The sequence below is a fragment of the Macrobrachium nipponense genome, chromosome 14 (genome assembly GCF_015104395.2).
Source record: "Macrobrachium nipponense isolate FS-2020 chromosome 14, ASM1510439v2, whole genome shotgun sequence".
Taxonomy (NCBI): Eukaryota; Metazoa; Arthropoda; class Malacostraca; order Decapoda; family Palaemonidae; genus Macrobrachium; species Macrobrachium nipponense.
The window spans coordinates 34,881,988-34,893,905 of NC_087207.1; the positions used below are offsets into that span (position 1 = coordinate 34,881,988).

Below are 11,918 nucleotides of genomic sequence, written 5' to 3' on the forward strand. Positions count from 1 at the left end.
CATATGTGGAAGAATGATCAAATTTATATATTCCTTTTTAACGGACAGATTTTTTAAGGTAAAAGTGGGAAACTCTTTCTCCTAACCTTTTGTGCAGGAGGAAGGTGTTCCCCAAGGAAGTGTTTTAAGTGTAACACTTTTCAGTGGCAATAAATAGTGTGGTTGAAAAAATCTTGCCTCCTGGTAAATGCTCACTTTTTGTTGATGACCTTGCAATATACTGCACAGGATATAATTCATTGTCAGTATGTAAACATCTGCAAAGGTCTATTAACGCAGTTACTAAGTGGGCTGATGAGAATGGTTTTAAATTCTCCTCTTCCAAAACAATTGCAGTAAGATTTACCAGATGCCGGCGTGTGGAAGAAGTTCCCACACTTAGTTTAAAAGGATCTATTATTCCTTATGAAAGTGAAGTAAAATTTCTAGGGATGATTATTGACCACAAATTAACATGGGCAAGCCACATAAATGCCCTAAAGATTAATGTGAAAAAATCTTTGAATATTTTAAAGGTTGTTTCTGGTTTTAGTTGGGGGGCTGATAAAAAATCCCTTTTGAGGCTATATGACTCACTGTGTCGCTCCAAGCTAGACTATGGCTGTCAGATCTATTCCTCAGCTTGTAAAACCAAGCTAAAGGAATTGGATGTTGTACAGAACATGGGGTTGAGAATATGCTCAGGGGCTTTTAGAACTTCTCCTGTTGAAAGCATATATGTCTACACAGATCATCTTCCCCTTGATCTAAGAAGGCAAGAGCTAGGGTTGCGATACGTGGCTAGAATGAAAAGTTCTCCCAAAAATCTCTCCTTTCAAGTACTTAAGGAAACAGACTCGCGGAATTTCTCTGGTACAAGAGCTTCTAAACCATTCCAAATTCGACTGAATGAGGATGTTAGGGATAACCATCTCAAATCCCAGAAAGTCCTGGAAGTAAAACATCCTGTAAATCCTCCGTGGCTTATTCCTGAAGCATTAGTATGCAAGAAATCATTTAAGAAGAAATATTGTATTGAAGAAGAGATTAGGGGAAAATTCTAGAGCACGACGTTACCCATGCCAATTATGTGAAGATTTATACAGATGGATCAAAGTCAGGTAGTGGTGTTGGGTGTGCTGTTATCCGTTAATCCAAAATCTTCAGGAGTCGCTTTTTCGTATATATTGTCTGTATAAGTCAGTCTCTTTCTATTGGGTTCCTTCTCACGTGGGGATTCACGGAAACGAGACTGCAGACAGGGAAGCAAAAGCTGCTAGCGCTTTGCCAGAAACAACCTTCAATGAAAGTGCCTCATACAGACCTAAAAAGTCCTATTAGGTCTTATGTATTAAGTAAATGACAAGGAAGGTGGACTTCTCTTCTTGCCAATAATAGTAAGTATAGAAGTATTAGGAAAAATATACTTCCATGGCCTTCACCATCCAGATTGACAGACGAACAGGTTATTTTAACGAGATTAAGGACTGGGCACACTTATTTAACCCATCAGTTTATTTTAGAAGGAAGCAGCCCACCAGAGCGTGCTTACTGCGACGAGATACAAACAGTGGAGCACATTCTGATGGTTTGCCCCAGATATTTTAACCAAAGGGAAAGATATTTCCAGGGTAAATCCCTCTCAAATAAATTGGGAGATGAAGCAGATATTTCTGCTCTCGTCTCTTTTTTATAGTGTATAAATTTTTTAATAATATTTAGATAATTATTTATATATCATATACAGATTTTTAAAGACATTAAACTATTTTTAATATATATTACACCATTCATTAAACTTCATATTTTTATTTTAATTATTGGTCACATCTAATTTTATGAATCATCTCTTTCACTAATTCATTAATTCATTTACCATAATTCAACTATTTAACCTTCACTACGGCGCTGAATGGCCTTCTTGGCCCCAGTGCCTGGGCTTTAGCCCTAAATATCATACATCCATCCATCCATCCTCTCATAGTAGTACTTGATTCTTAGTGCAACTGCGAGATTTTCCTCCTGTTACACCTTCCAAACCTTTTACTGTCAATTTCCATTTCAGCACTGAATGACCTCATAGGTCCCAGTGCTTGGCCTATGGCCTAAATTCTATATTCAACTCGACTCGACTCGACTCAACAAGGTTGAAGTATGATGATCTTGATTGTTTTGGGAAGGCAGGACCAGTACGTATTGACTTATGTTGTGTCAGGTATTGTAAGGACCTGTTGATTAGGCAGTAGGGCAAAAGACGTAGAACAGATAATTGGATGAAGTGAAAAAGCACAGGATGCTTGAAAAGTAAGGGCTTGATGTAGAGTGTTTGAATCACTGGCAGAAAACAGGCCTTGCTTTTTCAGTGCACTTTACAGTATATTGAAGATACAATATATCGAGAAAGAGGAAGATAAGGAGTAGAAGACAGAAAAGATCACCGAGGTAAACCATAAGAAATAAGGAAAGGTTGAAATTTGAAAACTCGGAACAACAGTTTATTATGTAAAGTAATTTCATGAAAACATTATATATAGATAGGGAAGCCAAAGATAGGAAGTTTTGTCATTTGAGCCTGAAGCTGGACTGAGAGTTGTAACTAAGCTATCGTGACTTGCAACATAAAAGTTGTTTGAAAGGTGTTGTTACATACTGTTATTTGAGACAAGAAAATAGTATTTAGATCGAGTCAAGAAAGGCCATAAGTTGTTAAGCTTCCACAGATTAGAATGTTAATGTGAACGAAGGCAAAGGAGCAAAGTGAAGTGATACAAAGTAGAAGGCATTTGAAGTATGTTTTTTTGTCCTGTGTAACAACAACGGTGTTGAGGCAATGAACTCCACAAGTAGAATTGCCATCATCCAGCCTCTCGACACCGGTTCCTAACTTATATAAATATGCTGGATGAAGGTCTGTAGCTTCAGGGCTTGCAGTCTCGACCTTCTCTTATATTACCTTCATTTGATGATACGACTACACAAGACAAGAATTAAACATGAATCAAATCAGATAAGTAAATATACTGTACACACAAATTGAATATTTATGTGGAACTTGAGAAATTTAGGCCTGACACTAAAGGACGATTCTCACTTGTTAAACTCAATAGTAACCTCAGCAACCATAATGGTGCCAGAGGGACTTTCTTTTTAGTAGAAACGGGAACGAAGAAACTTTGTCACTCGGAATAGTGGTCACAAATTGTGAACTTTCAAAATCATTTATTGACATATGCTGTTGTTTTTTCAGTGTGATGTTAGTGAAATGAGACTTTTCTTTGTGGTGACCTTGTTCGTATGTAAGAATAACGACACTTTGAAAAGGATGCTTTTTATTGTACTGATAGAACAAAAATAAATATTCTTAATAAATATAACAAAAGGGAAGTACAAAATGGTGATAACAAATAAAAAAAACATGATCATAAATATAATAGAAGTCCTGTGCTAAAAGTCTGAACAAAGAAAAACTTAGATGAGAGAGTTTCTTGTCATAATATACTGTTTATATTGTGATTACATTCATATTGCATTTTTGGTCCAACAGAAGTCAGTAGGTCAGTTCACTTCGTTAGCAGACCGAGACTCACTCGAAACTGAAGTGTAGTCGTTGGCGTCAGTCACTTGAAATGCAACATTCAACATAACCCGTGAATTTTATTGTGCATGCTTTAAGAAAGTGAACCAGAGTTAAACCGTGTGTATTGTATTATGTAATGTTTCTGTCATGGAAAGTCAGTTTCCATATCTCCAGTTAATGGAATTGTTTGATGCCTCCTTAACTAGATATTATGGAAAAGTTTATTTTTTTCCAATCACTTGTCTTCTAAGAAATTTAGAAGTGATAGTTTCAAGTGTCAGTAACTCGGTAAGAAACTTCAGATCTTCACTTCTGGCCAGATGTATCTCTGTAGCATCGTAGCCTTAATGCAGCTCCACAGTTTTCTTGAATGAGATATTATTATTAATATACTAAAAGAAAAGGTCAGATAGTTGTCATTCTGTGAAAAATTAAGAACGATTCACTATGCTAGAAAAGATTTATAAATCATGTCATTGCTATCGTCTATGTCTGGCATTCTGGGCTGTCTAGCTAACATAAATCTATATCACAGTCTTGTCTTAGGTAAAGTCCATTTCCGTCTCTGGACCTCTATTTCTTCACTTCAATGACGAAATAGCACCAGTGGTTTTTTGGGGGCAAAAAAATAACCCAGGTAGTTATGTTCTGATAAGCATGCTATGATTATTATGTCTAGGATAAGTGAAGTGTACGTTCACAAAAAGGGCAGAGTGACTTCAGCCTTACATGAAATTTGCTGCCTAATGACTCATTTCATGAAATTTATCTGAAACAGTGAAGAGCTGAGCAAATTTAAGTATATGCTTGTGTCTTTTGCATAATAAAATCCAGTGATTGTGTGATAAGTTACATTTGTGTGACTTGTTGAACAGTCGTTGCGTAAGTTTTAAGCACATTTCATTTGTAATGTCACATGTCTTTATTGTCACTTGTTTCGATCCGATCTGAGAATAAACATCTGTGTTCAATGAAAAATGAAGATGCAGCCACTGGACTTGGGCTGTTGCATTATATAGTAGGGTCAATGTTTACAAGTCATCTGTAACTATCAGTGCAACCTTAGATACTGAATGTCAGACGTGTGCTAATCCATTGGAAGTCTTTGGCTGTAAGTCTACCCGTAGTCATGAAAAGATTCAGTTTCACCTTTGCCATGTGAATATTTTGCTATTTTAAGAAATACTCGGCTTTGAAATGGTAATTCTTTCAATGAGTAGAATACTCAATTTTACATTTAATTTCAACATCATTTAAGTCTAATTCATAAACCAAACGTATGGCTGTGTGTTTTTATCTTGGCAAAGGTGTTACCGACTCCTTGCGTCAAGCGTTCTGTCCTAATAATGTCATTTGAGCAACCTTAAAAGTACTGTGGAAAGTATTCAGGAGGAGAGCCTGAGTATAAAACGGATTGAGGGCCAGCCCCAATAGCTAGATGATACATTGTTCTACGTATACAAAAATAAATACAGTATCTACATCGTTATCAGTCACGTTAACCACACACACTTAAATTACGGAAGGTTATGTAGTAGTGCAGAATGAATCTCCCGTGAACGGAAATGTGAAACGCATAATGGTGTGGGTTGTGGGATGCTTACAAAAATACAATGCGAATCTTGTTAATGGACCACAAAAAGTACACACTGATTGGCATCCATTTTCATTTGATTTTTACGGTTTGCTTTCCGAGCCTTGGATAGGGAGTGAAATCCGTTACCGTTTTGCATGCCATTTCATCAGGAAAAAAAAATATTTTTGATTCTGATAGATAATTCGTGTGCAGAACTGAACACATGTTTAGGGAGCACAAATTGAAGTCCATCAAGTCAGCATGGCAGTCACAAAGTTTTATCTGCTTTTCCATTGACATAAGCTCACAGCAGTCATTGTGCATTGCGCGAGCTGTTGCGTTAATGGTAGCAGATAAGTTAGCATATGTGAGCATTTCCAGACTTTGTGGCTGCTATGGCACCGTGAGAGATTTAAACTAAGTCACGTGGTTCCGTGGCGTCTGCTGCAGGTCTGTCTACATTTCATTTGTCTACAGATATCGGTCACCTGTTCACGTCAGTGGTTAAAATAGAAACCTACCCAGAGATTTAGAAAAACTGAGAATAAAAAATTAGTTTTTTTAGAACATTGCATATATATATATATGTACTGATTACTAATAACTTAAATGATAGCCATGTCCTTGGGTGCATTATGATGTGATGCGACGCCTACGTATGCATCCTTGGTTAGCATGACTAGCTTACGTTGCTTTTGCTCGCAGGTCTGCTGTGGTTGACTTCACTGATAAGCAGCTCTTGAAGAGTTTGTTGCCAGCAACTAAACAGAACTAAGGTATTCCAAAGAACAAAAGTCAGCTAAATTGCAGAATGATGATTATGATGATGATTCATTTGTCACGATCGGCTGTTTTATTTCAAGGTAAGCAGCGGTTCAGATCATTCTTTGGACACCTCGGTAGCCTCCTTTTCGGCATCTGTGACAACTTCAGAGATGAGGTTGGTATCTGTAACCTGGTGGGTTATTTTGGGAGGTTCTAGGAAAGGTTTAGAAGGGCACTGCAGTGCCTGGCAGTACCCTGAGCGTGTGGTGCGGAACAATCTGCCAACACCAAATCTGCTGGCCAGGAAGTCTGGTGTCCTGCAAAATTTGCATGTATAAATAAATTATTTCCTACTTTTTTCACATGAAAGAGTTAATTTATGAAATTGCATGGTTACACAGCCCGAAACAAACTGTAATGTAACAAGAAAACATTGAACTGTACTCTTAGTAAGTGTAGATTTGGTATAACATAATATAGGCTATGTGAGAAGTATACTTACAGAGTCGAGATGTAGTAGAAAGCCTTCTGTAGGTAAGAAGAGTCCTCATACTCGCCAACTTTGCTAAGCTCACAGAAGAGTTCTTCCTGGCACCTACGGTCAGTCAGGTCGCTCTTCAGGAGGGAGACGATGCGATTGATTTCAGTGGGCTCCAGACTGTCGATCAGCAAGTTGCTGTCATCGAAGCTACGCCTGATGAAGAAAAAAACGGTTATTGGGTCTCCTACTGTCAGGTTTTGAAAATGTTGATGATTAATTGAATCTAATATGCTAAATATTCAGTAATTCATTAAGTTATTGAATGACCAAAAGAATCCAAATAACCTTCTGATGGCGAAGGTGAAGAGACCAGTTGGCAAAGCAGAAAGGAGGAGACCAACGGGAACAACAGTGATTGCCATATCGAACAACATATCCGTGATTGACCAGCTGTCTTCGTCGTAGCTGAAAGAGAAAGAAAGCAAAATTTGAATGTGATGCCTCGGAGAACGCATTTCTTTGATCTGCAAAGATCATTAGGATATGGTATTGATTTCAGTACATGAAGAGTTTGCTAGATTGATCCTTAGTAGAGTTAACTGTTATTCGTTTCTTTATTTTGCCATCAGTACAATTCTGACTGGGCGCTAGTCAGAGAAGTTAATAAAAATGCTTCGAGGAGCAGAACAGAACCACACAGGGGAATTGTAAGGCATCTGTAAGAACAGTTCGTTTTCTTGACGCCAGAACTTTGATTTCTCCATGTGGCCCTATCTTCCCTAAGTGAAAATCTTGCATCCACCAAGAAGCTACATGTTATAGTCTGCTGTTACTTCCTGGGATTAAGCCCCACACCTTTGTCCTTGCACAAACTGTTTGTTTTTTAAGCTCATTTTCACAATTTCTGGACTATCGTCCTTATCATGAAAAAAGAATGGAATAGTACTCACTCATCATCTCTAGCTGGATGAGCGAACGATTGCGGGGAAGCTTGGACGGGAACGTAGCTGCTGTAGGAGGAGTGGGGTGATCCTCCCGAAGGCGACAGATATCCGACGGCTGGAAGCCCGTATCCTATTTGAGGACTGGCAGCCTGGAAGATGAAGTTGTTGTCGTAATCTTCCTCATAGTACTCGTCGTAGTCATAGCCCATCCATCTCCAGAAAGATTCGCTCCATTCACTAAGAGTGCGACCTGAAATAAGGTTGGAGAATCTGCTACAGCTGCATGCGTGTGAAAGCAATACATATTTAAAAATCTGACTTTTTTTTTTTTTTTTTTTTTTTTTTTTTTTTTTTTTTTTTTTTTTTTTTTCCTTCAGTTGAAAGCCTTAGCGGTATATTATATTGAAAACTTTATGTCATGATACTGAATGTTTATTATAAAAAATCGAACGGAAATAATCCCTCCAGTCTGTCTTCTTAATCAGCCAATAATGTGTGCAAATGCATAAACGTTTCCAGTGTTTTGCCATGTTCGTAATCTTTTCATTCCTTCAGTTGTTATGAATAAACGATTTTTGCTTGTCCTTCTCCCGTCTTACTGCTGACTGTTGGTTAGTACATAATGCGTTACTGAGCAAAGGTCCTTCAGTAAAGCCACCCCCATCCCTTTTACACTGACCCGGATAGATTTAGAGCATCTTATTACCTGTCCACGTCAAACCAGCACAAAAACTGGACACTCGACTGTTCAAGTAAAGAATTTTGCATTGGGTCTTTGGCTGCTAAGAGTCGCCGAAAGGTTAGGGGCAAGATTTTTATACGTCTTTGTTATAAAACGTTTTTGTTTTCATAGTGAAGCATTTAAAACGTCGGTGCAAAGGTTGAAAACTGGCCGATTGCTTGAAAACTTCGAGTTCATAAAATGATAGACCACGATTTATTATCATTAAACGTTATCGCAAGTTATTCTATGAATAACGGGGCCCTTACGATCTATCTATCACTAGATAAACTTGTCCCGGCATGTAAACTATATCCTTAATGGCGTCTTTAATAAAAAATATGCAGATTGCAAACATATACAGCATTCCTGTTACTGAAACCTTCGAAATATCAAGGCCTGTTTTTAAAGAGCAACTTATAATTTTATCATTGGAACCTGCCTTATCTCACTGTTTCACAGGAGAACCCAAGCCCCTCTCATGTGCGGGTAACCTATATAATATATAATGTATATATATATATATATATATATATATATATATATATATATATATATATATATATATATATATATATATATATATATATATATATATATATATATATATATATATGTATGTATATGTAGTCATTTGGTAGTCTAACCCCCTTTTAGCTATTCAAGTTTCCCCTCACACCGTCTAGTAGACATACCCGTGGCTAGTACCTACAGGTCAGAAAGGGACACATTGAAATTACATGTTGCTGGTATCAGACTTCTATTTACTCATACCTTGAGGGGAATCACCGTCATCCACAAAGTCGGGTTCCTCTTCTACTGGTTGCGCCTCCTCGGCCTGGGTGTCCTCTTCGAGCGCTGTGACGGCAAACACCGCCAGCGATATGAGCACCAACACGCGCAGCCAAGAATACATCTGCGAGAGGGAGACGGGGTTAGTGCGCTGTCTAGGGAGCATGAGGAACTTTTCATTTTAATTTTTAAAATAATAGTTTGAGTATTTCGAAAAGAAAAATATTTTGAGCAATAGTAACAAATTATCATTATAAGATATAGATATGCGCAAGACTAAACTTAATGTCGGTGGATGTAACGTGATTTTCAAAGAGTGAGAACGCGCGACTATGATTCCTTTAGTGTTAAAGCGAAGTTTATGCCTTTACATTAGATTCAGCAGTCCGGCAGTGATTCGACAAGCTATTTTGATGAACGTAAAAATGGAACATTTTTGGCAATTTTTTTTTTATTTGTAGTGAACTTAATGGGCGCCATGACTTCGGTTTTATGATGGTAGCAGCTTTTAGCGACGCCTTTTGGATTTAGTTATCGGAATATTATTCCACAAGTTCTTAGTACAATATAGTTAAACATGAGACGATAGGCAATTTACCAGTATTTAAATGAATGGTCTTGAAAGAAATGTTGATGTGACACGAATAAACTTATCGTTCATGTGAGCAAAGAGTTTACGGTTATTAACTTTAGGCGTCAAAGATTTTTTTTTTCTTTATTACTCGGCAACGGGTCACCAATGTGATCGTTCACAAAACAAACTTGATTAAGTTTCTTAAGCAACGTGTAAATATATAATACAAGGAAACCTTAGATTGAGAGAAGAATTCACATTCTCAAACACATTGAATACTACATAATATTGTAAAAGTTGGAATTTTAACAGGTAATGGGAACTGGCGCTGCTTGGAGATTCCGAAGTTGCAGTAAGTAGTAATCCAATTGCACTAAACAAAGCTGGTGAAAATTGCTCCACAACTTTAACAAGAGGTTTTCTGTTAAAATATTTGTGCTGGGTCAGCCCTGAATTATATAGACATTTCCTCGAGCAGTCCTTAATGAATCGAGTATCGTACGTGGAAATCGTGAAAGCCAACATGCAGGCACTTCATCACACAACTTTGATTCTTAAACTTACTTTTTAAGAGTCACTTATATTATATTAACACCAACAAGACGAGTTCTTTTCCGTTGGGTTCCTTAGCACATCACACACCAACAAGTTCACTAGTGACGTTCTGACAGCAGACGACGCACCTTTAATACATCGCCGGGCTCGCTACGGGGCCCCCGCTTTTTTCTTTTCGCTACGCTTCTTCCGGGGCCCCAACTGGTTCTGGTAAAAACATCTTTCGGGGATGTGATCCAGGAAACGCTCGCGTGCAGTATCTGTGTCAACAGGCGCCTTCAGCTTTCAAATGAGAATATCCTTTTTATCGCAGCTTCTGTGAAATCGGCGTCAGATGAAATAAACGTTGGCCTGGAATGACTCTATATTTCCATTTACAGGAGTCGTTTTGTTCAGAGGGTATCGGTCACGCTGCCAAGGCCGGTATGTACTTGATCGAGGTCACGGGGTCAGTGGTTGGCGTGGGGATCTGGTAGGATAGATTAGTTTGGTATGTGACGACGGTTTATTTCCTTTTATATATATATAATATATCTGAGGATGTATTTCAGTGAACAACGTCTTGCCAGTTGATGCTTGTTGACGGAGGGGGGATGTATTACATGTTCACAAGATTATAGATGCTTTTGAAAGAATAGACAAAGGAAAGGAAATAGTAAATTAGACCGTATTCAGATTGTTTTAATGCAAATGTGCCATGTTTGCTCCTTATGTGTGTTTGTACGCAGAGATTTATGTTCCTTAGGTATAGCTATGAATGATTTTATATATATATATATATATATATATATATATATATATATATATATCTATATATATATATTTGTAGGGGTGTGCATGTATAATTGCATAGAGTTTACTATGTACACGTGAAATTTATACCTGAATATGCAGACACATGTAGTTATAGTACTTGTGTTGCAGTAAATCAAACATATACATACATACTATACATATATATATATATATATATATATATATATATATATATATATATATATATATATATAAAAATTTTTAAAAAGTTGTAGATAGATATAAGCAACAAAATTAATATAGTCAGTTGTATAAATGTTTTTCTACTTTGTATGGTTAAGCTTCCGTTTTTCTTACGGCTAAGTCTCTTTTAGTGTGGGACCGTGTGATGTCTGATTATCCTGGGTTATCTCTTTGATTTGAACCGTTTTGACAATTAACCATCTGGTATTCTTGATCTTTTTGTTTACCTTGTAACTTTCTTCTCAACTGTATCTCATTTGTGCCTCGACAATGCCTTATTAAGGGACGAAAGCGCTCGGCTACGAATTTCTGCCTATTATTTTTCCTGTGGTATTCGCTTATATCATGAAGTCACGTGGATCTACTGTGATTTTTTAGCATTTATATATATATATATATATATATATATATATATATATATACATATGTATATATAAATTATATGTATATATATTATATAATATATATATATATATATATAATATATATATCATATATATATATAATATTATGCACTATATACTATATATATATACATATACATATATTATATATATATAATATTTTAAATGAGAGAGAATATATACAATTGTGTGTGTGAGAGAATGTGTTTGGCAGACAGTGCTTGATGCATATATATATATATATATATATATATATATATAATATATATATATATATATATATAGATATATATATATATATATCTATATATATATATATATATATATATTTATTTATTCATCAAGTATTATCAAGCAGACACATTCTCTCTCTTACACATACACACACACACACACAGTGAGTGTGGTTTAACAGTACTTGATGCATAAATTATATATATATATATATATATATATATATATTATGTAATTATATATATATATATATATATATATACTATATCTATATATATATATATATATATATATATATAATTACATTAATATTTTTT

General features: G+C 36.2%; 1 protein-coding gene across 1 annotated transcript; it reads right to left on the bottom strand.

Annotated features, from left to right (window-relative positions):
• Positions 1–3,291: 3,291 nt before the first annotated feature.
• Positions 3,292–10,085, bottom strand: LOC135226454 (uncharacterized). Its single transcript, XM_064266047.1, has 6 exons — positions 9,974–10,085; positions 8,818–8,959; positions 7,329–7,572; positions 6,724–6,843; positions 6,400–6,591; positions 3,292–6,214 (listed from the first exon to the last, which is right to left on the bottom strand). Exons 2-6 carry the CDS (start codon positions 8,957–8,959, stop codon positions 6,013–6,015), a joined length of 900 nt encoding a protein of 299 aa, XP_064122117.1. The 5' UTR covers positions 9,974–10,085; the 3' UTR covers positions 3,292–6,012.
• Positions 10,086–11,918: the final 1,833 nt, after the last annotated feature.